We start from the raw sequence: 27,546 nt of genomic DNA, 5'->3' as shown, positions 1-27,546 counted from the left end.
GGTACAAAATATTTCTTCTTCAAATTCTAATGTATCCAAGTCTGCATCAACTACTACATTATCTAATCAAATGAAAATTCTACTACATCTCCAATACAAACAATCAGAGCAAGAACTCCAGGGTTAAAAAAAGATGAAATGAACTAACAAACTTTAAGAACATCAAGAGAATGGAAGAAAACAAATGAACGCTCAAGAAGTAAAAATTAGGAGGAAAATCCAGTTTCGATCTTCAGAACTGACGATTATGAGACAAGCTTCATCAAATCTGAGCAAGAAATATGAAACATTTATATATCTGAGCATAATTAGAAAAGAAGTTTCAGGGAATCACAAGCCCAATTTTTGACTCCAAAGAAATACAGCACAGATCAAACCAGAATCGACCAAAACTTGTAAGAAACAAGATCCAATGAAAAACTCAAAAGAGATATAAAAGAATAAATAAGAAAATAAACTATATATCATCGACAAACCAGAACCAAACTTGTTAAGCATGAAGTCATTCCTAGCAAAAGTAACCCTAGTTTCAAACCTGATCATCTCAAGAAAAATAAACAATAAAAAATACAAAATGAACTTGATGGATAACCATCTCCAAGAATGTGTTGCCCTAATTTAACTTGGTGATCTATTTAAACAATCTTGATGAATAAGGCATCACCGTCCAAGGTAGCTTCTGTTAATTCTAAACAGTACCTCGTTGAAATGTAATGGACTATGATCTTGTGAAAACCAGCATCAAAATATACCAAAGAAAACAATAGAGTGAAGGAGATTAATACACCTGGGCCTAGCTTCAATTCAAAATGGAATCCACAATGAAACTATGCTTCTCTGAGCGAGGGGGGGAAAAAATTATTACAAATGCTCGCCAAAAAAAACCCCTCATTTAAGATTCCAAAACTCCTCTAGCCGTCTCTACAACCTGCCACTTACTTATAACTTAATTCACTTTACTAGATTAAAGAGTAAGCCACCCACTCAAACTAAAATTTCAAAAAAAATATTTCCTCTAAAACAAAAATACTAAGAGCCTCCAAAAAGACTAAAAAGAAGAGAGATGTTAAATAAGAGTGAAGGTCTCCAACAAATTTTTCATAGGCGGGGGTGAGGGGTCTGAAAAATTATGAGGGGGCATATAAAATTACACTGGCGGAGAACAATCGCATGTGGACAAATCATATAAATGCTATCTGTATGTTCCAAAATATTGTACAGAGTGCTGTGTAAACCAAGTGATATAATCAGCTATGTGGACCTTGCACTTTGAGAACAACAATGCTAAGGGATATACACTAATTTTACAGTAACATGAAACATAAATGATTACCCATCTAATTTCTCATATACAGTTTACATGAAAGAAGCAAAGCTTCCAAGCTGCCCATCTGATGGAAACTAACACTCACCTGTTGGCATACATCTAATGGAAACTAACCCTCACCCTCTGTACAATTGCTCCCAGAACTCATATACAACACCGGCATCAAAACTTTTTTTTTAAATCTGAATCACAGCGGCATCTCCTATTGATATTTGATACATTGGTCAACCCTATTACATCATTTCTCCCCTATTCTCGCTTCTGCTTCACAATCACATAAACATGTCAGCCTCCAAGCAGAAATATGCATCTGGGATAAAAATGGTGGTTGGCCTCTTGAAGGGTTAATGAAAGACCCAAAAATGGGATATTCTTGCTCCTATCCATCAGGTTCTACTGGTTCATGAGACCCAGTTTCACAGGCAGTTGGCTTCTCCTTTGGAAGGCAAACAACCGGAACATAAGCAAATCCTTTAGGTAACCGCTGATTCTGCACAGATGCTTGGTCTGATGTCATCACAAGCTCTTTTTGAAAGGTCTCTGTGTGCTGCATTATTGATTTATGGAATGAGTATACAGTCATCATAAAAAAAGTGCAATATAAACTTAGATCCATAACTCAGTTGGTTTGACACATTGCAAAGCAACTTAGAGGTCCTGGGTTCAAATCCAGCTTACGCATATACAAAAAAAAAAGTTTAAAAAACCGAGTACAAAAATACAACTCTCATCACTTTTTCACCTTTCTTGATTTTGACCTCCTCTCCCCATCATCAGTAAGGTTCCGTGAGGCAACAAATGCAGGTCTATGAGGGAGTTGCTTCCCAGATAATGGCACCCTGTCATTTGGTTTCCATGTGCAGGGTTGTTGGGATGTGGAGCTGTCATCAGTCTTTTGGTCGATATCCATTGGTGCAGGAAGCATAACTCTGCGCTTACCAGAAACTGCAGTGTCCACTGTGATGTCATCCGATCTTTGGACTGCTTCTGCACAAGATTTATTATCATCTACATGCCCTCTAAGGGACGTGGTGGCTGACTCTGAACTAACATCAGGCAGGAAGAATGGACTACGAACGAGTGCTGAGAAAGCGACAGAGTCTCGTTTTGAAGCAAGAATGTCATGTGAACAGAGAACTAATTCTCGCTGCAAACATTTACAGAGTCAGTAAGATGTCCCATGTGAACATATGTGCATCAGTATCCATGGCAATACTAACAGAAACAGCAGAAACCAGATCAATGCAAGGTGTCGAATTAGAAAAAACATAACTTAAAAATAACACACCCATCCAGAAAAATGTACACCTTATTTAACAGATTAGCATACTCCGCATTCCTGGACTCCAGGAGATGACATTGAGAAATCATGGAATAAAGAATGCCTAAAAGAGGTCCCAAATTAAAACATTGATCTGAGTACATTCATGATTGTCGGACTAAGGAAACAAAGTGTAAGATGCCATCATAAAGATAAACCTTCCATAATACATAAGTTTGAGCTAACCCAAGAATCAACAATAAAATAATGTCTAGTGGCAAAAATAATTAGTGAATAGGAAATTTTGAATCCATTGGTGGAACATCTGTCTCAATGTAGTCTTGATGCACCTTGCCAAGGGTACATTAAATATCCTTCCCATGGTCATCCAGCTAGTAGCAGGACTGACGAAATCATTTGTAAGAGGCCAGGAAGGAACAAAACATGTTATCCCAGTCCAAGAAAGAACGTGAATCTCACTAAGGAGTAAGGACAAGATGCAAAAAGATTAGAAGGTTCCAGAATCAATGCCACCTTACCCACCCAAAGTAAGCTTTTGAAGAACCCTCGTACATTGACAACCCACGAAGAAATGAACAGTTTGATGCTATGATGACAAATATATAGAGGGTCACGTTCGGCAGCCAATGTTAGGGCCCAACGCCTTTGTCTTATATGGCTTCAAAGTTTTGGATTGGGCTAATTTTTTGTGAGGATGATATCTATGTCGAGGAGATCACCCTCACAAAAATTCAGCCCAATCTGAAACGTCTAGCCCCATCAGTGGTTTAGAATTGTGGACCGTCGATTTTTTACCGTTAATTTGTAACAAGAGATAAACGAAAACCTCGAGCTTACACTAGATTTAAACATATAAATATGCAATCTATGATGCAGTTTTGGGGTTATGGGAGTAAAAGAGGAAAGAAATTGACAAGTATAAATTTATTAAAAAAGAGAGAATTTACAAAAGGCGGTTGAGATGACCCACCAGAGCTAACAAACACATAATGATTCACATCTAAAGACAAACTCCTCGAAGAAAACACCCTTAAAATCCAGGCATACTTTACACCAAAAAAAACAAAAAACCCAGAATACCGATCACCACATCTAGGAAAGGTGTGATTGCTCCTTTGAAAATCCTTCCGTTATTCTCCAACCAAAGTCCCCAAGTTATGGCAAAATGAAGGAATCTCCAAAGAGTTTTCTTTCTCCCCAAGAACATAGAATGGTCCCAACTATGACAATGGGCCAAGAAGGAACGCGGGAAGACCCAAGTGATGTAGAAAAGGTTGAGGAAATGATACCAAATTGAGAGGGAGAAATTGCAATGGAGGAGAATGTGATCAACTAACTCATTACTCGAATTGCAAAGGAAGCAATAGTTTGGGGTCACAAAGCCCTTACTAAAATTGAAGTAATAGCATCGATAGAATGTGATCTACCGAAAAATCATAAAATCGAAGGGGTATTATTAAAAAATCTTTGGGTTAAGGGAGTAAAAGACGAAAAAAGTAAAGTTAAGAGGGGTATTATTGATAAGGGGAGGGGGAGAAGAGGAAAGATAATAAAAATGAAGGGGTTGAAGCGGAAAGTCAATAATATGAGATGGTGGTGGAGCCCACAAAACTATAACAGTTGGATGGGACATTTATTTCCCACAAACCTGTAGCAACTGCGAACCTTATAATTGTGTTTTATTATATAGATAATATTGATAATTCCAATTTTCCAAAGTTTACTTCCCCAAAAACAAAAGAAAAAAAACGGGGGAAGACAAAGAAGATTGTTGGAGTTGCAAGGCCATTATTAGGTCCAAAAGAAAATGGTGCCAACTTGGTTCAAAACAAATGGAATCTACCTTCACCTCTACTAACCACTAACCCAAAAAAAGGTTCAAAAGAAAAGTAGTTAAGGCATTTTTTGTAATAATAATATGAAAATGGAAAGAAAAACATGTCTCATAAGGTTTATGCCTAAGTCAAAAGGTGTCAAAAGGCCTAACTTTCTTCAATGCCTCTTTCAATTATTGGTACACCTTTAAGGAAGGAAGAGCCTTGCTTGGTATAAATTGGGTCCATAGAATCTTTGTCATCTTCACCCAAGAGTAACATCTTGTTCTTTCTCTTTTGGGCTCATGGTGATTGGCCATGGAAATGCATAACTAGTGAAGTGGGAAACGATTGATTTTGTTTTTCATGTATCGCTCATGTAAATTTATTCACCATTAAACTGTCTGTCGTAGTTTTCTTGACCACATATGCATCTCATTTACCTTAAATATCATGTACCTGACGATTGAGGAAATTCCCTTGGGCTCCATGCTCAAACTTGTGATGTTTCTTTTTCATCAACCCAATGACTTAATGTGGTACTAGAATTCCCCCTTATACAAATACAACATCTTCATCGTCCACGTGGTCCGTCTAATTCTAGTGCTAAGCCGCTAACCACCAGGTTGTTTATCAAACGACTGTAAAAGTTGTATATAGCCCAATTGAGTTGTTCAAGTTTATAGTTGAAATTTAGTACGATCTCTTCTAATTGATCCAAACATGCATCAAAAGTCATGTTGTTGCTTATGCCATCTTCTCAAATTAAAACCCTAATTTCCTGGAAACAAGACTTCATCTTTATAAGATGACGCAAACCAACTACGAAATCTATGATAAACAACAACAAAAATTACAAATCACAAAGTAGAATTGGTACCATTGTGAGAACTATCAGAGAAACCACTTCTCTTAACGTTTTCCCCCCAAACTTGAGCAATTCTATGCGTTACATAATGAAAATTTTGGAGTTTTATGTATCTTTTATACAACTTAACCATTAAAATAGTAAAAGACTAAACTACCTTATAACTAAGATCCTACTTATTTAAGTGGACTAAACACAAATCCTATAAGGGTATGTTTGATTGCATGGAAAGTGACTTTCCATGGAATTTGAAATCTATGGAAAATAGGTAGGGTTGGAAAATCAAATTCCATTGTTTGATTTTACCTGAATAAAATCATGGGAAAATTATCTAAGATAGATGAAGAAGAAGAAGAAGAAGAAGGAGAGGAGGAGGAGGAGAAAGAAGATGAGAGGAGATGGAGGGGCTTGGGGCGGAGAAGAAGAGGCTTGGGAAATGATAAGAGGGAGGGGGGAGGATGTCGTGGTGGTGGCAACGGAGGTAAGTGAGGAAGAAGAGGGGAGAATGTGGTGATGGCGGCAACAAAGGTGAGGGAAGGAGAAAAAGAAGAAGACGAAGAGAGAGAGAGAGAGAGAGAAAGAGAGTGTGTGTGTGTGTGTGTGTGAGAGTGAGAGAGAGAGAGAGAAGGTTGTCAGAGATGGTGATGACGGCGACAGCGATGGTGACGATGACGAGGTTAGTGTGAGGGTGGCTATGGTGGTGGTGGTGGTAGGGAAGAAGAAGATATGAGTGGGGAAGAATATGATATTTTGAGGATGAAAAATATGGGTTGATTTCACTTTCCTACCCATATGGTGGGAAAGTGAAATCCATGTTTTGGTGGGCTTTTTAATTGGGGTAGAAAATCAATTTCCATGGAAAAATGTAATCAAACACATGAAAAATGTCATTTTCCAGCCTATTTTCCATGTGCAATCAAACATACCCTAATAGTTTTGAAGTGCTGGAATTTAAATTGAAGAAATAATGAGCCTCCAAACAACAACATATGGGGCATGTGATGATTCAAGAGTGCATGGGAAGCTCACATGAATATCATCTTTGACAATTCAACCATACAACAAGTTGTTCTCAGAAGACAATCAATATTATTGAAAGTTAGCACGCAGCATCGATAACCATGTGAAAAGTTGATATGCAATATCAATATAATTTAACAATCTTTACTTTTTTCAACTCAAGCCTACTTTTTATGAAGTTATGAATGTCATAATGAATTTATCTTTTTGACGATGGCCACTAATCTCCACCAGTGTTTTCCAAACTTTTGGAAGCTTAGGCCTTGAGACTAGCCTCTAGGCGAGGTTCTCGAAAAAAACCTTTCAGACATGGTAACCTACACTAAGGAATCCCATAAATTGTTGGCTAGGGGCAGAGTTATGTCACCAGCTTAGGTTGTATTTGAATGATATTAATCAAAATAAATGGTAATACCCCTCTACCACCCTATCATTCGGTATGGTGCACAGGGTGCTCCATATCTCACTTGTAAGTATCATAGAAAATATCAACTTTGTAAAGAAACAAGCTAATTCAGGAAATCATAAAAAGGTGTGATTTGCTTTTTCTTACCACTAAGATAAAGTTTCACCCCAAAAAAAAAAGACAGGAAGTAAAATAAAGTAAAGAAAAAATACAAAAATAAGATTGATGCACTTGAGAAACAATATAAACCATTTGATACGACTTACCTTCACCTTTTCTCGTTTGATGATCCTCTCACAAAGAAGACGTACTCTTTCTAGCTCAACCTGTAAAAAAGAACTCCATGTAAAGGAAGCAACAAGGTGACCAGTAAAATAAAATCTTAAAAGGCAAAGCAAATGTGAATTTCTAGAAGATCAAATATTCAAGTAAGATTTGTCAATGAAGATTGAAGATGACTAAAGTAGATACATGGAAGTTACATTTTTATTTTATATATGTACATATACATAAATATACATTATTTTTATTTAATTTTCTTGCAAAAAGTTAGCATATGCTTCTAAAGTTAAACCACATGACAATAATGAAAGGAACCTCAATAGACATGTCAAAATGAGAAGAAGACTGCATTTGATAACAAGGCTAGTATTCCATGTGTCCAATAAAACATACAAGTCTATACATGTGGAGAAAGATAAAACTGGGATAAATTGCTCAATTGTAACTCTTTAACGGTCAGATTTTACTGAACCTCCAACACCCTTTTTCACTGTTGGGATAGCACGTTTATCCTAATTTCCTTAATAAATTTAGCAAATTACAAAGACTCAAATTGACCCATGAATCCCAAAAAATGGCAGCTCCAAAGAATAATACCATAGTTGAGCAGATGGACAATCGAATTCCATTGCATGTTATGTGTGTAAACACCAACACCAATATGTTTTATACATCATTCTACACATCTCTAGATAACCATGCTAGCTAGTGCTACTTTCCTCATTTAGGAGCCAACACCAGCATTGGACAAGAATGAGGTCCAGACTCAAGAAGTTGGGAGTTGATGGGAATGGCAGTGTGCAAATACACAAAAAGTATTAGGTGGCTTACAAACAGAGCCCATATCAATAATAAGTCTTCAAATAAGACTCCCATAAACTCCCCAAATAACTTGCACCAACAGAATACAATGCCCAAATAATAATGAGTTCTTGGACTGTGTGCTCCCGTTGAACACAGCCATTTCTCTCAATCCAAAGACCACAACAAACAGCAAAAGATAGTGAATGCTAGAGAATCCTCTCTCTACACCTAAAGGCCCAGCATTGCCACCACTCAAATATCACAATAATGTGTAATATTTTTTTTATTTATCACTAAGCCTATTTTAACGAGATTAGTAACTAGGTGCTTGAACAAATTGACCACCATGCGAAACACGTTTGACCCGCAGTCAAACTTATTGACCACCAGTTCAATAGGTATTACGTGATCAAACCCCTTAACCAACATCCATAGTGTCGGTCAAGCCCATCTGAACCACCAATCGACATCCTACACTCACAACGATTATCCAATGGATGAGATCGAATCTCAACATTTGATCTAGCAAATAGAAAAATGCTCCCCAGGCTCCTCACAACGATGCCTACAGGTGAAGAGATGCAACATTTTTTGGATTTCTAGAGAGTTGCAACTCTTCATGAACCAGAAAAATACCTTTTGGAGTGTGATCAAACGTGCTTGATCCACGGTCAAACACATTGACCAATGGTCAAGTCGTTTGTGTGTGATCAAACCCCTAGACTAACAGTCCAATGGGTATTACGTTGTCAAATCACATTATCCAATCACTGTTATGTAGCTTTGTTTTATGGCCCAAGTTATGGAGCTTAACCTGGTACTTGCATGTAATCCATAACTATACATCCTATTTTATCCTCCAAAGTACGGTGTAATAGGTTCACCTGTCCCTAGCACAATGTGATAGACATTGGGACCAAAGTCCTTTGCATGATGAGTAGTACTAAGGGATCGTGTCTTGTTATCGGCTCTTCCATATGTCATTTGAAGGGTAAGGTCACTTAAAAATGTTAAAGAGTCTTGATAATATATATTTAGTAGCATGTATTCTTCCCAAATGGTAATTAAATCTGCCTTGTTACTTTTTAAATATGCCCATGGCCCTGAAGCCCCGGTTTAGGCTCACTTAAGAGAAGACATACAGTTCTTTCTTGCACTTGTAACAGATATGAAGCAAGGAACCATAATTGATACACTTTATCTTGACGCATCACCATCATGTGAAGTGACAGTCTAACAGGTTCCAACCTGGCAAATCCATTTTCCTTTATCGAAAAAGTTGGGTTATTCACTCCATTAGGCTATCCATGTTAAACATCCTCGGCATCTCAAAGGGTCTGGTTTGGCTTATGTAAGAACAAATAATGTTGGTCTCTCAGAAATATCAGCTTTGGGTGTACCTAGGACGAATAGTGCAAGCTTCAGCATCAAACAATTAATTGTTTTTTTTCTTTCCACGACTGATGCTTTCCAACTAAGGTGACCAAATGCCTTGCACTCGTCCATTATATCAGTGTCCATGTAAGACTTACTTAACCTTAGTAAGGAGTTTGTTGTCAACTTCAACCCTTTTTTCATTCACTACACAATATAACTTAAAAGGATTAGAGTGGGGAGTGGGACAATCAATAGAGCTACAGTAACCTCAGTACCAGGTTGTAAGATGTCTTGGCATTGTTGAAATGGAAGAGCATGCTTACCTAGTTCACCAATACTGAGATTGTGGCAGACCATGCCAGTGGCTAATTGCTCAATCATGAATCATCAGACGACTTCGAGAGTTGGTGGAGGTAAGAATGTCTAGTTGCCTCTTATTGCATTCGGCTTGGTCACAGTTTCCTTTTTTAACAGTTGCAATCTTAGACTTCCTTTTAAGAATAGTATTGGGCTTAATTGTCCAATTCAAGAATAGTATAATTCGTTGCTTTTGGGTTTTATCCCTCATGATATGGACCAACCCCTCATCATCTCTATATGATTGATGAAGGTAAGAAGACACATTGCCCTTTGTATTCGGATGGAAATATGTGTGAATGACTATCAAGTCAAGTGTTTCAAACATATGTGTGTGGGTATGCCTAGCTGTCAATCAGACTTTTAGAAGCACAAGTTCCCAAAAGTCACTCGTGTTTCTAGTAAAGGCAAACCACGAAATATTCATATGACCCACACCAACTTTTGCATCACAAGTTCACAACTGCCTCCAAAAGTGACCTTCCCTCAATGAATAAGACCCAAGGATCTTGTTTGAGGACCACAATGTTCAGCCAAGTGTCTGAATAAAGCTACATTTCTATAAGGGTCAATCTTTCTTTATTTCTTTTTTCTTTTCTTTTTTTTTTTTTTTTTTTTTTTTTTTTTTTTGGGGGGGGGGGGGGGTAGGTGTTTCTTTGTATAATAGTAAGATTTGCAGTTAGGTTTAGGCTTTGAATTAATTTTCCTCTAATTTAACTTCCCCCTTCCCTTGCTCACAGCTATGACCCTAACAGTTTTAAATGGTACTTATTAAGCAATAGATGAATTATGAGCCTTGTGAAAAGAACAGATAACTTAACTATCCAGCAAGTGATACATGATATCTTATAACAGAATCAGATCACGAAGATTAGCATGCCCTCACTGACCCTTATTTGCTTAATGCGTTTTAGTTCCTCGGCTCCATGTTGCATTGTTTCAGCCTGTAGGAAGTTATAAAAAGAAAGATGAGACATGGTGCACAAATGATCCCATAATTAGAGAATATTCATTCTACAAACCAACAGGAATATGACCTTTTCTCTCTGCTCCAAGCTATGCTTTTCACAGTAGGCCTTGTGCTGCAACTTGCCCCCACCAGTTTTTAAATGCATGTAAAACCCAGCATTTCTAGCACAAGAAGGATGAAATGTGCTCTGACAGTTGCCATAATTACACTGCAGGACCGTAAAAATTACTATTGATGAAGAATGATTAATCCAAGGTCTAGCATTTACTTGCACTTACAGAAACAGAAACTAGTAGATGAATTAGCTATTCTGGGAGCCTCACCTTAATGCAAACCCCAAGCTTGTGACAACAAATACAGCAAACATCTCTTTCTTTCAAAATGGTCTCCTGACATTTCATTACACATACGTGGGCAGTGTTAACATGAGAACATTTCAAAATAAATACCATGTAAGACCAGAAATAGCAAGCGTTAACTCAGTGCCTACTACAGATTTTTCTTCTTTTTTTATGGGTAGCTTCTACAGAGTTTTACGAGTTGAAACATTTCATGAACTACATCATAGTAAGTAGTATCAAAATGAATATCTTAAAGCGTTATCCAAAATCGACCAATTCATCAATGCATGTACCATTCCTTCAACAAGATTTGGTTGTCCCCTTCTGAATGTTGATTCCAATAACCACTACAACACAGAGAAGACAATATTGATTAAGGTATTTGATGTGCATTTCAATAAGAATAAAAAACAACTGGAGATATTTGATTCAGTGACCAATTATTATTAATATTTCTCTTGTGGTGGGGGTGGGGAGCTAGTACCTCAGCACAGAAGGCATGAACCCACTGGCCATCAGTTGACTTCCTAAAAGCACCAGTATTGCCACCACATAAACTACATTGTGCAGTAAAGCATGACCTATCCCAAGAATTTCTAGATGGCAGTAGCGCTTCACACAGTTCACAGTACCATGGTCCAGTAGGATCTTTAACACTACGATAACAACCCAAGTGAACCGCAACCTGATCATGTAAAAGCCTTGTTAAACCGCCAAACCAAGACAAAAATAAAGAACCAAATGTGAGTTTGAGAAAAAGATGCTTGAGAACCTTGCAGTTGCAACAAATAACGATGGGGTTCAATATTGTCTCCGATCTTCTACAAATGTCACACAATTCTGGATGTTCTTTTGAAAAACCCGATGTTAACTGGAAGGTATCAGAGACTTTTTCAGATGAAACCCTTGCAACAGCCAACCTTGAGAGAGTTTCCTTTGCTCGTGGCTTAAGCTGAGAATAAGGCCCAGTCCTCCCACTAACAGCATTAACCCTCAATAGATTCTGCATCGAAAGAGCATTGTCAGTTCACACTTTCATGGATGGAAGTCACGTAAAGCTTAGTGTGAAAGGAATTTAGAACCTCATGATGAGCAGCTTCGTCTGGTGCATCTTTCCTAAATGAAGAGACTCTTGAAGAAGCTGCTGCCACAGCAGCTGCAGCAGCAAGCACAGCCTGAGCTTCTTTATGCCTTTTTTCTTTCCTTCCCAATTTCTTTGCTTCTCTAATCCCACAAAGATACTGGTTGACTAGTACTGAATCCCACTTTTGCTTCCTTGCCTCATCAAGCTCCTGTGGAAGACTTTTTACAATCTTCGAGATTAATTCATCTGCAAAGACAATTCAAACCCAAAATACATTATATTCATATATCAATACATACCACGGTGTAATAAGAGTAACAACAACAGAAATCCTTCTTTTTGGGATGGGTAAACTCAATTTGGTCCCATGACCTGTTTTGCAATATGTCAAACCAACTGAGCAATGGGTCTAAGTCCAACAAACACATAAATCTCGCAGATTTTGAAATAAATTAGTGCCCATTGTTTGGGAAATGATGAAAGAAAAAGATCAATAAATGGAGAAAGGAGGGAAATGTTGAGACCACAATACTGCCTGCTTGCAATAGCACGATCAAGTAGCTTATTCTGAAAGTAAATAAGTTGCCCTTCCACTTCATCCTGTGGCGATAGCTCTAGAAGTCCCAGCTTACGCGCCTTAACCAACTGCTCCAGTTTTACAGCATCTGATGTAGAATTTGTGTCAACACATGATGAGTGGTGATCTCGGTGGTTACAGCAAACACTTTCATGTAAATGCGCTTCCGTAGTAGATATACTTTTTTCCACTGGACCTGCCAAGCCAAAAATGTGATCATTCAAACTTCATCTACATCTGAAATATGTAAATCTCTAGAAAAGACATTACCATAACGCTCAGGCATTATATTTTCCTGCTTTAAAAACACACTGTTCTGAAGTTGCATCAATCTCTTGCAGATAAACGGGTGAATATAAGAACTAGGGGCTGACTCTCCACTTCTGAATCACACGAAGATGGAGATTCAAAAACATTATCAATGGTATTTATGTGCAGATTTTATGTCAATTAGATAAAAATATTTTCCAGAAGCACCGAACACAGACCATGATAGGGAAGACCTTAATGCAAATAAATCCATTTTTGTAAATCTTACATCGGATCAGGAAAAACTGGAGTCACTGCATTAATAGAAGAAACGGGCTGCTCTCCATTAGAATTCATAAAAGCACTCTGCTCAGAAATATTTGCCTCCCCTGCGTGATCGTTGTCAAGCTTGTTGCCATTAGCCAGCTCAGCTATATTCCCAGATAAAAATGTGCTACTAGCATTAGAAGAGATACTTTGAACAGACAAAAGAAAAGCAATCTGCTAAATACAAGTGCTCAGCATCCAGAATAGAAATTAATGCACCCACAGCATTCAAAAATAAGAGTTTTAAGATAGCGACGTGACAAAGTAACAATGTTACGGCTTCTTCACAAACCATTCATGAACCCTTGAAATGAATAAACACGGATAAAACCATGAACAAGAGGTGAGCATTTGTTCGTTCAATTGATTATTGGAACACTTGACAGTTGCTCATGTATACTGGTTCAACTAGCAGTTGTATTTCTTTTTCTTTTTCTTTTTCTTTTTTGATAGGTTGAAAAAAATCTAAAAGGGCCTACAAAATTTGATACATCTTTCACACCTTATTGTCTGATCTATGTAAATCAACCACACTTCCATGCATAAATCACGATACTCTTCTGCCTATTATTCTTGAAAATCAACTTGAAAAGTCTGGTTTGAGTGAAAATCCAATAGCTCCATCCGAAAAGTCTTTGCAAGTATATAACAAGAGATCACATTCCAAGGAACAAGAGATTGTTCAGGTTCATGACCATCCACCAGCATCTTAACTTGTCAGGTAATCCCTCTTGTTACCCAAACAGTCTTCTCTTGATCTTCCTATTACTCCCCGTAACAGAGCTTGTTCAACTCCTCGTCCCATTTGTAATTGCATCTCTTATTACTGGATCGATTGAGAGGTAGAGGGCTCATCAAGTAGCCAAAGAGTTTACTCAAATTGATGAAATAGATTATACAGAGACTTTTGCTCCAGTTACTAAACTTCTATATGAATCTTTTCAATAGCTGATACTAATTCATGTACATTACATCAACTTGATGTGAAGAATGTTTTCCTTCACAGGGCACTTCAAAAAGAGATATACATGCAACTTCCACCAGGCTATTATTTTAAAGGAGAAGAAGGAAATGCCTTTCTTCATGGGGGGCACTTCAAGAAGAGACATACATAGAACTTCAACCAAGCTATTATTCTGAAGGAGAAGGAAATGCTTTTCTTCACGGGGGTGCTTCAAGAAGAGATATACATGCAACTTCCATCACGCTATTATTTTAAAGAACAAGGAAAAGTTTTCTTGTTGCAAAGGCTATATAAGGACTAAAACAGTCTCCACATGCTTGGCTAAAAAAAATTGAGCACGTCACTTTTTCAGGATTGACTTTAGGAGAAGTGACTTTGATCATTTTGTCTTTGATTAAGAGAGTATGGAAGCGCACTCCTATGTTAGTAGTGTACGATGACATTGTGCTTACAGGTGATATCTGAAGAGAAGCATTATCTTAGCCAAGTCTTTGATGTAAAAGGCTAAGGTCCACTCCAAAAAAAAATAATTGGGATTGAAATTCCTCGTTCTGGTAAGTGTTGCCATTTCTAAAGAAAGTATGCCTTAAATCTTCTTATTGACACAAGCCTACTTGGAGTAAAGCCAATTGATAGTCATATTAAAGTGAATCATCACATCCACAATCATCCTTCGGGGCCACCTCTTTAAGTATAAAGCTAGATATCAATGTCTTTTTGTGAAGTTAATATACCTGATTATACACATCCGGATATTGCTTATGTTGTAAGATGTATTTTAAAATATCTGAAGGGGGTTCCAAGAAAAGGATCATTGTATAAAAATCATGGTCACTTGGATGTTAAGGACTATTGAGATGCAGATTGGGTTGGATCATCTGATGATAGAAGATCTACTGGTGGTTATTGCATGTTTGTTTGTGGCATCTTGGTCTCGTGGAAGAGTAAAAAAGTAGACTATAGTTGCAAGACCTTCAGCTGAAGCAAGTTGCAAGCAACTTGTGAGCTAGTATGGTGGTGTTCTCTTCTTAGAGAGTTGGGTGTTGAGGATTCGACTCATATGCCTTCTTATTGTGATAATCAGGGTGTGATTCATATTGTCCCTAATCATGTGTTTAATGAGAGGACGAAACACAGAGGTAAATTGCCATTTGTTCATCAGAAGCTGCAATCAAATATCATTGCTACTCCGTTGATTCGTTATGAGTTACAATTGGCGGATATTTTTACCAAGGCTAAGGCTCGTACTCGGTTATGTGAGATTATTGGCAAGCTTGGCATGTGTGACACTTAAGCACTAGCTTGAGGGGGAATGTCAGAGATATTAATCACTAGTTTAAAATTTATGGCTAGAAGTTGCTTGCTTTATTTGGTTGGCAGCCTCTGGCAAAATTCTTTCTTTCGATAATCTTATGGCTAGAGGCTTTGTTGGACCAAATTTTTGCTTCTTGTATAAAGAGAATGGGGAGTCGGTGAACCATATTTTGATTCATTGCATACTTGTTGGGAAACTTTGGTCCCATTTCTTGACTCTCTTTAATCTTTTGTGGGTGTTACGACTGGTAACAGTCGTTTCTCTTTCCAAACTTGGATTCTCAATGTGTTCTCGGGTAGGAAAGGATGCCTATGGTCCCTTATCCCTTTTGCCATATCTTGGGTTTTGTCGTGAGAAAGAAATCGAAGAGTTTTCAATGGGGAAGAGTAGGTGCTACAAGAGCTCATTTTGGAGGTGTTGGGATTCATGTTCTTTTGGTGTAAACTGGATTCGGACTTTAAGGGGGTGTTTTTTGATGATTGCGTGTTTCGATGGGACTCATTGTACTAAGAGTAGCTTTGCTTTTTTGCTTTTTTGCTTTTTTGCTTTTTTGCTTTTTTGTTTTTTATGTTGCCTTGTAATCTAGCTTCTTGTATCACAGCTGGATATCTCAACCGGTTGGTTTTCTTTGTTTTAATAAAATTACTCTACTTATCAAAAATAAATAAAAATTAATCAGTAGTTTATTTTTATTTTTCTGCATGTTTCATTTTATTATGGTTCATCTTGTAGCACCTTATCATGTTTTAAGTGGTGTGAAGGCATTATAGCCCCAACACAACCATTCTTAATATATAAAAAAAGACAATTTTACTCTCCTCTCTTCCCAACAATTTTATTCTCCTTTCGTTTTATTTCTCTTATTCTTCTACTCTCCATTTTCTATACTTTCTTACTTTCTGATTTTACACATCCGACACAATTTAATTGAAGATTTATAACAATCTTCACCTCGCATTTTAACAAGGCCACCACTGGTTACACATGAGAAAAAAATCCCAAGGGTTATTCTCTCATCATGGTCATCAAAGCCTTATTCCAAATATTTGGGATCCATTTTTCCTTATTCTCATTTTAGAAAATCCTAGAAGGTCCTTGTCATTTTCACTCAGAAACAGGATGCTGCAATAATTTTCCCAGAAGAACACTACAATTATGTGCAACGCTTAAACAGGCTACAGGTCATTCCACGACTAAGATTATTAAACATCATGCACAAATGTTGCCAGGAAGATCTGATACTCGAACAAAGGGTTTTTTTTTTTTTTTTTTGATATAAAGAAATTTTATTGAAAAGAAAATGGTATGTAAAACAGAAAAGAAAGGGGGGGGAAAAAAGCAAAGATAACACATTCAGGCATACCTTTCGGGCTAGCCAAATGCATTACAGAAGAACCCAAGTCTTGGTAGCCTACAGGCTCAGACAAAATCTGAAAAAGCAAAAGATATTATCTGCAAAATGTAACAAGAGTTTAAAACTTTTTTTAAAAAAAGGAAAGAATTTATAGATTTTTTTTTTTTTGGATAAGCAAATTTAATAGATTCATTATCTGTTCACAGAACTTCAAAATTCCAAAAGTCTATGGAACTTAAAAGGATGAAAAATGATAAATGAATCCATCAGCACAAAACAATTGATTACAATTAAGTTAAATGCAGTTCAATGGCATAAAAGAGTAATGATAATAATCATGAATATTAAAATGTAACATCAACAAAGCCTTATTCCCAAGAACTGCGGTCGGCCAAACAAATCTTGCTCCTTCATTCCCCTCTGCCCAAAGTCATGTATGAATAATAAAATGCGGAAAAAAAATACACACCTGGCGGACTTGAATTTTATATGTTAGTCAGGGAACAGAGCAACTAGTGAGAATCCCAAATTTCTACCAAAGAATTAAAATCTACATAGTTCAAATGTAAGATACGGTTACCTTTTCCATGGCCTCTTTATCTTTATCTTTAAAGTGAGAATCCCCATCATGTAGAAGAGATCCATTACTGGTACCATCTTCTTTCAGATCTCCATTGGGAACAAGTGGATTTACATCAACATCATCTATAACTATTCCGTTGTCATTTTGCTGTAAAAGCATTTCCACAGATGAGCGCGCTACTTTGTTATCCCTCAAAATCCTTGTGTTACTTTTTGCTCTTCTTGGAGGTATTGAATTTAAAGGGACAGCATCTGAATTATCAGGGCCTGCTACTGCAACAGTATTAGGACCATCAGCCCCTGTTGCCCTAACCCTAGATGAAATTGCAGAGTTACTTTCACTTTTCAAATTTTGCTGTGAAGTACCAATATAAGCATGACTTCGAAGCCACTTGATTATTTTGCATCGCAGATCAGGGAAAAGGGATGGCCTATCACCCTAGAAGAAAAGTTACACGACCATGAGAATAAATAATGCAAGGGCATTCTATACACTTCTAGTATCATTTGAGTTTTGAGATACAAACTATAAACATAAAAAGGTTATGTTATTTTTAAAATTACCGCCAAAGCTCCTGCCAACAAATCGGACGAAATGCCAATCTCTAATGCCACATCACTCACAACTGCTTTTCCTCGATCAATTAACTAGACCACATCAACAGAATAAAAGGTTGAGAAGAAGTTTAAGGAACTGACAGAATAAAAAAATAACTAAAAATAAAACAAAAATTAAAATTGTAGCACAGCACAGTGCTGAGTTGATAGGAACAAAAACACATTATCTACCATTTACCTTCTTCAGAGCTTGGACAAAATCTAGGGATTCGGATGGGTTAGCACTCCCGTTGTTGTCCTTCTCCAGTGTCTCCATGTTAACAAGTGAATGTACATCACGACATTCTGACCTAAGTCTGGCACTTGATCTAGTAACCAATGTATCTTGTTCCAATGGTATATCACTATTCCCCAATTTATCAGAATCAGCGTCAGAGGTAGTAACTTGGACCATGCTTTTGTCTCCATTCTTGCGCCCAAGCTTTAACTTGTGTGGCTTGTTCACCAGCAACGTCACAGGAGAATGTTTGGATAGAGAAGAATCACCACCACCATCCACAGACACAAGGTTTTTTGATTGTTGCATACTAGTTATGTCTTGAAATTCTGAATGTTTTGAGCAAAAAGCCCTCAATTCAACCTAAAGAAGTCAGATCATGTCACATAACCATGATTTTAAATATAAGAAGACAGAAGGCGGTGTGTGTGGGTGGGTTGTGTGTGCTGTGGGGTTGGGGAGCTTACATTATCACGTCCAAACTTTCCCCAAATCTCCATTCTGTGTTTTGCCTCCCTTGCACAAATAGGATGGAAGGAAGTCCTACAAGTTCCTGAACAATCAACGAAACAAAAAATTCATTATCATGGGAGCACGAGACCATCAGTAACATAGCATGTGTCACCAAATAAGAGTGCAGCATGCACAAGTACAACTCATGCAACAAGAAAATGCATGGTCGTTTAGTGTCAGTAGAGTTTATATCCACTAAAAGTTGTACAATGCCTTTAGATTAGATCGTACACATGTTGTACGTTTCCATGGGGTAAAGGAATCAGTTAGCATTCACAAATTGAGCCAAATTCGTGTAATAAATTTGGAAGGCCAACAAATTTTAGGATGAACAGTCTCAAAGAGAAATATAACATTCTCATGTTTTGACGATTAATGAATCTGTACTGATGATGATAAAACATATAAATTCCATCCATCGGCATTTTCCCATTCTACAAACCAGGATAAACAGTAACATATGTAGAATTATTCTTACCATTTGAAAATTCAGGTTTTGGGTGGGGGGGGCGGCAGGGGAAGGTTTTATCCATATGGATCCGTACAATTGCACAAGAAAAGGAGGTTTTATCCATATGGATCCGTACGATTACACAGAAATACAATTCCTTGCAGTTGATTGCAAATTTTCATGGGAAAAAAAAATTTCTCCAAAGGCAAGAATTTTCCTGTTAAGGCAGGAAAATAGAAGCCGAACGACCACCTGGGCAAATGATTTTTCGTTGGGGTGGGAAAATTCTGATGTGGTTTTCTCACAATTACCCATCTTCAAAACTAAAAACCAACTAGTTTTGAATTTTGAATTTTGAATTTTTCCCATGTATTGACATACACCAGCAAACATTGTTTTGGAAACTGTTTTCTCAAGAACCATTATCTTGAGAAATTGATTTCTTTACAAAATTCCTTTGTCCCATACTTCCCGTTTCTCTAACTATATTAATTACAGTAACAAATCTAACAAAATAAGGCATTTCTTGTAACATTTCAAGACAGTGTTCCTTTACTTGGCAGTTCACACGTAAGACAGCCACCTGGGCAAATGATTTTTCGTTGGGACGGGAAAATTCTAATGGGTTTTTTCTCACGATTACCTGTCTCAGTATTATCAAGGCATGCACCTCAGTGCTCCTGAAACTCGCCTCAAGGCAAGGTGCAGCAGCTACTCCTTAGTATAGGTAAGGCAGGACATGTTTTTCAAGGCGGAGGGAGGAGTGTGCTGAGCTGCACCTCAGGCAAGGCTCATGAGGCGTAAGCCTCACTTACATATCAAATAAAATGTGATTTTTGTTTTGTAAATCTCTTTTAATTGGTTGATATAACCTATTAAGTTAAATAATGATGAACCATATACACATATATTTCTTGGAAAGCGTTCGGAGGCACTAAAGAGAGCCAAACATTTTTCAAAATAGGGGTTTCAAGTTTCGGAATGGGCTGATTTTTGGTGAGGGTCATCTCCTCATCATAGAGATCATCCTCACAAAAAATCAGCCCATTCTGAAACTTCTAACCTATACATTGAAAAAATGTTTGGCTCTCTTTAGGGCCTCCAAACGCCACCCATATTCTATTCTACTCTTTTTTTTTACCATTCACTGTATATTGATGAGGGTTATGTGTTACCTGCTGCTGATGATGATGATGATAATGAGTGATACTTTGAGGCTTGCTTATAGTTGATATTTTTGAATTTTGAAACTTATCTTTTGTTTATCATACTCTTAGTATAAGGATATTGAATGGGATTTTGTGATTGAGTCTTCAACTTTTAAGTTTTAAATTTCAATTTAATTAATAGTTCGTAGTTCCTTATTTTTATGATATTTTATTCATTCTTAATTTTACTGTTAGTTTTTTATTGTTAGAGATTGAAATACTAAATGGGAAGTGTTCAGAGGCCCTAAAGAGAGCCAAACATTGATGGGGTTAGAAGTTTCGGAATGGGCCTCCAGACACCACCCATACTAAAGTAGCATCACCTACTTTCACTGATACTTCTTTTTATTTACATGATCTTTTAATTTTATTGTGTCTTACACTCTTACTTCACTCAGGCGTGCGTTGCGCCTTGCCCCTCAGGCACTAGGAGGCCTTTGTGCCTTTTACCCTTAAGTACACTACTTGTCTTCAAAACTAAAAACCAACTACTTTTGAGTTTGGAATTTTTCCTATGTGCAGTCAAAATCCTGCAAACATATTATTGGAAACTGTTTTCTCATAAACCTTATCTTGAGAAATTGATTTCTTTACAAAATTCCTTCATCTCACATTTACCGTTCCTCGACTATATTAACTACAGTAACAAATCTAATAAAATAAGGCATTTCTTGCAACATTTCAAGAAAGTGTTCCTTTACGTAGCATTTTACAGGTAAAACTCTTGAGGTTTATGATTGGAAGCACCCAAATTGTGGATTACAATGAACTAGAACATGAGTGAAATGCATGGTAAGTTGTGATTCGGGACTGGAAGGTGTGAGAATGTAAAATGGAAGATAATCTTTGAAGTTGCGAATCCTTCTGAACCAAAACAAAGAACTGCTGATAGTGCATACTATCAAAACCATAGCAATCAAGTTCCAATGGCATAATTACGAACACACCTACAGAGAGGCCAACCGAGCTGCTGATCACCTAGCTTCATTTATGTTGTCTTCTGATATAATTCAATGGTCCCCCCCCCCCCCCTTGTCTAGGGATTTGAGTAAAATTATTGAGAGGGACGCCACTGGGCAACCTTTCTTGAGAATGTAATGTTCTTTGTTAATTTAATATAGCTGGTCGGGGGTCTGCCTAACCCCCAGCTTATCTTCCAAAAAAAAAAAACAAAAACAAAGAACTGATCTGCAGAGAAAATTTGTCTAAAAATCACACACAGCCATTGAGCATGAATTCAAAACAGACAGTTGACCATATTCATAGCTAAAAATAGAGTGAACCATAGCAAGGGTGTGCATGATCTCACTATCCATGGTATGGCTTTGTCTAATCTACAACTTTGTAGAATCAAATTACTGAAAAATAATTATTTATAAAAAAACCTAAATATGAAAGAGGGGGGGGAGCTGAAAATGTGATATTATATGCCTACTAAAAACTAAATCTTACAGGTAACAATTTATTTGTATTCTCGTATTCATAACTATAAACAATATTATGGTAAGTATTCAACATTTCAAAACTAAATCGGAAGCCCTTAGGACAACAAACTCAGGTATATAAACGTAAAAAGTGGCTGAAGGCAGATTGTCAGTCAGAAGACACATTGGCTGATGTCATTTATGTATGCGAGTATGGAAACCAAATCAAGATTTTGTATCGAGTATGGAAAGGCATTTGTTTGATTTTGAAGAAAGGTCTTATAAGTATTTTTTTTATGGTGTTTGAAATAGACAGCATCAAATTTGAATCCAATAATCTTGTTTCCAACTGGAGTAGATTCTCCCAGGAGAATGAAATTAAATAGAGAAATCATAAGGAGATTCATAAAAAGATGAAACATAAAATAAAATTACAGAAAATTAAGGTATAGGAGCGATTTTATGGGATATTTCTTCATGATTTGAAGCCCTTTCTCTTTATTCAATGTACATGGTATTACATCGATGCTTATAAAAAAAAAAACATAGTGTTACATCGATTTCTCCTTAAAAGTCTCTCTCTCTCTCTAGGATTGGAGCTACTCTCTATTCACTCTCTACCTCTCAGACCTCAAAACGGATAAAAATAAATAAATAGTCCTTTTTATGACTGTCAAAAAATACTTATAAAAAGCTTGTTCCTTCAAAATCTAACACAGCCTTTCCATACTTGATCCAAAATGCTTGATTTAATTTCCACACTTGCACAAATGACATTAGCCAAGGTTGTGTCTTCTCATACTGACAAACTGCCTTCAGCTAGTTCAGAGTTTGTTGGCATATATGCATCATCATTTATGTAAGAGAGAGAATGAACACAAAATTTGAACTCTAGGCAGCTATTTTAGAGTCCTAGAGGTTTAAAATAAGTAGGATGAAGAGTGAATGGAATGCAAGTCTATAACAGCACACATATGATGAAGGTACAGTGAAAAATTGAGGGTAAAGAAATATAACGACAAGGCCATTTATGTAACAATTATCCATAAGGATGGAGGTATTGAGAAGGAATGAAGGATGTTATCCAAAGAATTAGACCTAGATGATTGGAAGAAAAAATGATAATAATAATAATTTCAAAGATTTCTAATTGGAAGACAAAACATTTAAAATCATTGTGCCCAAAATCCTAATCAAACACATGCAATCACACTTCAAGTTAGATATTGTGCATTGAAATCCATAGGTAACACTTTGTGATCTTATAAGATAAAGCTTATGGAAAAGAAATTAAAGAAACAAAAAATAGAAGAAAAATATGTAATTATGAGCATTTAAAAGGATACAAAATTACTGGTTAAATTATTACAGAGGGTGTGATCTCCGTTAGTATGACTTATCACCCGAGGTGTCATCTCTGTTAACCATTGCTCCCTCTGCCTCTAGTGTGGAGAGTCTGCTAGTTACCTTCTTCTGCATTGTAAATTTTCCAAGGAGGTTGGGATCTACTTACTGTCTCTCTTCTAATATTCAGGACGTTTTCCTTCCTTGGTTTTCTTTTTTTACATTTTTCATTTTTTTCATTTTTTTCATTTTTTTTTTTTTTTTTTTTTGTTTCAATCTTGGGATTATAGGGTGTTCCTTGACAGAGAGAAGATCATGTGGAGCCTAATCCCTTCAGCTATGCCTTGGAGCATCTGGAAGGAAAGGAATCATACAGTCTTTGAAGGAAGGGGGCATTGATTGTGAGAGGTCATTATTAGCATTATGGGCTTTCTGTTTTATTGGTGCTGATGTATTAAAGAATTTTAACCGACAAGGGTTGGTGAGATGGCCAGGACCACCCCTCAGGAAGGGGCAGTCCTGAGTTCGATTCCAACCCCCTCCCCCCCCCCCCCCCCCTGAGATTTATCCCAGTACACCTGGCACGTGTGAAAGGGGTGACATGTGTGCCCCGTGGGATTACTCGGGTGCTCTAAGAGGCCTAGTTACCCAAGGTATCAAAAAAATGTATTAAAGAATTTACGGAAATTTTTTCAAGGGTTTTCTGCATAGGTGGGAGATGTAAACATCACGGGAAAGGTGTTCTGTTTTTTCTTCTATTGTTGAGGTCCTATAAAAAAAATTCTGTCATGCAAAATAAAAAGTAAAAAAGACTTGTAACTGGCCCTAAAAAATTTATGGCATATCATAAAAAATGAACTCCTCTTCCTCTCCAAATCCACCATTCCCAAATACAAGAACTCCTTAATATGCTGCCTATACTTCATGAATCAATAGTCTTTCCTTTTTTCTTCATCTTTTTTTGACAGGTGTAAGGGATTTATTAATAATCAAAAGAAGGGGACTATAGAATAGATAGTATTACAGGGCAGGTTCCAGTGATTCAAATGGTTGCCTCTCAGCTGCCTCTAATGTATAACCACATCCAGGATGTCAGGAAGAGACCTTATAAGAAATAAGAAAAAGATACAAAGCTGAACAGAATTTTGGAACAACAAAATCGGAGTATGTGGAAATAATCCGCTTGTGTTATCTAAGCCACAGTGGCAAAGGTAAACAGGCTGAGTCATCAAGTAATAGCCTTCATATTCTTATCACAAGAAGGCAGCAGCGTGAAGGCAAGAAATTTTACTTATCATAAAACAATCCAGTTAGATTCAGTAATAGAGGAACGTATTTGTCATGAAAGATCAGTTCGAATTTTTGAATTCTTACGTCATCACAGACAGATATTTATGTGGTTGTCATATTCAAACGGATAACAACCATGTCTACTAGGCATGTTTGTATAGATTGGTTAAGAAAATAGATGGTACTCTTTTTTGTTAATTGTTCACAAAGAATGACACATCATTGCATGATAAGTCTTAGGCTTATAGCCTTATACAATCACCAGTCCTACCATACCATATAACTCACGCTAAATAAATTATAAATGAACTTGGAGGCGCCAAAACATGGGTGTGCAAGCACACATTGAATTTGTTATTGAAATGCCCTCTTGATGAGCCAATCAGACAAAATATATCCAAATGCAAAGGAATATAAAGAATGAAGCAATCGACATACCATGACTACAGCGAACGCATGCACCATACTTCACCTTGCATACACAACAAACTAGTTTCCTCCGTGTCTCCTTTATTCCTTGAACATTCATGATCGGCTCCATCGTCATCGTGTCTTCTACGTAAACCTCAGGCATCCATTGACTACAAACCAAGTGGGCAAACTCCACAAAGCCACCATTTTTATTTTCGGGGTCATCCTTCGCAATGGGTTTTAATGCGCCACCCAATTTGGGGCAAAGAAAGCAAGGCCTCGACAATAATTCGCCACTACCACTACCATTTTTGGGATGATTGTTCTGCGCACACCAAGAACAAACCCATGACCCAACCAGAACATCTTGAACACCATAGCACTTTTGATGCACTCCAACCTTGCAAGAATCGCAGACAAGAAACTGGTTAAAATGTTCACCAAGATCACCCAAACAACAAACATGACATACAATCGAATCATGTCCTTCAGAAGGAGCTAGAACACGTAATCTCTCTAAGCCTGCATCACTGCCCAAAAGCTTCCTTTTCTTCGATGGGCGTTCCGAGGTTAGTAGTATCTTATTATGGGCACCCAAAAGCCAATGCAAATCACTCGAAGAAGATGGTTTGTCCAGTTCCTCGGGAGGCAAAACCTCTGCTTCACCACCGTCAATTTCCATTAACTGTTTCTCCTTCTCCATCTCATTTTCATTCTCGTTCTCATTCTTTTCCACCTCTTCGACAACCGTTGCATTCAAACCAACTTCAACTACTAAATTGGCACCACTTACAGTAGAAGTAGAACCCACATTTTCAACAATTTTCCGCGCAAAAGGAATTGAAAAACAAGAGTGAGTAGCTAAAGAACTAAGAGAAGACTGCGAGACTAAATTCTCAATATCGGACAATGCAACTGGTCTGAAGTAATTTTCAGTCTCAGCCCAAATGTTGGAACCACGAGGCTGAGTCTGAGACGATTTCGCACCAGAATCTGAATGAGATTTCTTATGCCTCTTATTACGACTATTATTAGAATGTTTGAACAAGAAATCAGACAAACCAACAGGAAGTGTAGAAACCCTAGAAACACCAGAATCATCCGAATCAAAAGAGGAACGCTCTGATAAAGCCTTCTGAGCCTGATTGTAGAAATCGATGGCTTTATCTTCTCGAAAACTAACGGTCTGACGCGTATAAACCCTATAAATTTCCGTACAAGAGTTCTTCTTCTTGTTCTTCTCTTCGTTGTCGAACCCTTCTCCTCCTCCTCCCTCCGCACCTCTACACATCATCTTCCAATGGCATCGATTGCCACTCATCACAGTCAAGTGTCCATTGCAGAAACCCTAACCCTAGCTCTGATTTTGATCTCAGATGCGAAAGATAGATAGAGCGAGAACGACAAGTGTATAACACGGGGCTTCGTGTAGGGTTAGGGTTTCTGTTTCTTTTCTTCTTCTTTTTCCCTATTTTAGGTTTTTTTTTTTTTTCGGATCCGAAAAGACCGATTTTTTTCTTTTTTTTTTCGGATTTGTTGTTTCAGTCTCGGTTGGGTTGGCTTTTTTGGTTTACCAATTCGGGTATTTATATAGAGAGATTGGGAGAGGAGAGAGTGTTCGCGTTTTCTGAAGGCAGAAAGAGGGGTTTGTTTCAAGCGAGTTTTTTTTTTTTTTTTTTTTTTTTTTTTTGGGGAGAAAAATGAAATTTGGTTCTTTTATTATGGTTTCTGGATTGACGTTCTAAATTTCGTCACTGCAGTTGCGGGATCACTTTGACGAGTGAGAATAGGAATTTGATAGAGATATCGGTATTAAAACTTTCATACGGACATCCCAGATTCCCAGTATCTACGGAACCTACACATTGAAAATCGGATTGATGATAAAAAAGGAAATTCGATTCTTTTATTGTGTTTCTGGAGTGACGATCTAAATTTCTTCACTGCAGTTGCAGGATTACTTTAACAAGTGGGATTACCATTTTGATAGGGATATCGGTAGTAAAAGTTTCATCCCGACATAACACTGAATTATGCATGAAGAATGCTTGATAATAGAGTTGCAATAAGACCATGAGACCTAGGGTTAGTGACACCAAGCGTGACTTAAATATAGGATTGTCAATGGAGAAGGCCAGGTCAGGTTTGGGTTAGACTATAATTGGCCCAATGTGATAATCAGGCCTAAAAACCCTAGTCCAACTTAAGGTTGTCTAATGTTCGGATCCTAGTCCAACTTGGTTAATAAGCATTCAAGCTTATTATGGGTTGATCCGCAAACTTTGTTATGTAGGTTATTAGTATAAATATAATATAAGTCATCGGGATTGGCCGTTTGACAGGCCTAGTTCTCGATCCTAAACATGAATTGGGTCTAACCTAGTTGCGCATGATAATTAAACGAATCTGGTGACAATGCCCAAGATGAGCAAGAACCTAGTCTTTTAAGAACAACTCCATTCCATGATGGAGTTATTTTAGATATTCAAAAGGTATGCAATCCAACCATCTTATCCTAAATGACTCTCCATAAATATTTTAATATTTTTTTAATTCCACCCAAAATTCCACTACAATAAAATCCTACCCAATGGTAGTCATCCTTTGTCGCTGAAAGGTATAGATTCTAAATCTTCCTCTCTTCCTTTATCAACCAAAAAAATTCATTCGCCGAAATGGAGAGAGTTGCAAAGTGCATTGGAGATCCTTTAAAGGACTTTAACTCTCCAAAAAGGTAACTGGGATGGGATGCAAAGCGTGTTGGATCAGA

The 27,546-nt window shown here is 37.3% G+C and overlaps 1 protein-coding gene across 1 annotated transcript; it reads right to left on the bottom strand.

Moving 5' to 3' along the window:
- Positions 1–1,173: 1,173 nt before the first annotated feature.
- LOC147404251 (PHD finger family protein) lies at positions 1,174–26,448 on the bottom strand. The gene is made up of 19 exons (XM_086440127.1): positions 24,804–26,448; positions 18,603–18,688; positions 18,097–18,498; positions 17,865–17,948; positions 17,299–17,739; positions 16,728–16,794; positions 13,048–13,189; positions 12,780–12,892; positions 12,457–12,705; positions 11,931–12,178; positions 11,621–11,851; positions 11,333–11,533; positions 11,142–11,195; positions 10,831–10,896; positions 10,575–10,715; positions 10,428–10,481; positions 6,984–7,043; positions 2,070–2,474; positions 1,174–1,874 (listed from the first exon to the last, which is right to left on the bottom strand). The coding sequence occupies exons 1-19, from the start codon at positions 26,095–26,097 to the stop codon at positions 1,707–1,709; spliced, it is 4,506 nt and encodes a 1,501-aa protein (XP_086296253.1). The 5' UTR covers positions 26,098–26,448; the 3' UTR covers positions 1,174–1,706.
- Positions 26,449–27,546: the final 1,098 nt, after the last annotated feature.

This window comes from Akebia trifoliata, chromosome 4, assembly GCF_017979445.1.
Source record: "Akebia trifoliata isolate Shusen 1 chromosome 4, ASM1797944v1, whole genome shotgun sequence".
Taxonomy (NCBI): Eukaryota; Viridiplantae; Streptophyta; class Magnoliopsida; order Ranunculales; family Lardizabalaceae; genus Akebia; species Akebia trifoliata.
The sequence above is the reverse complement of the archived record's forward strand: the minus strand, read 5'-3'. Positions and strand labels throughout refer to the sequence as shown.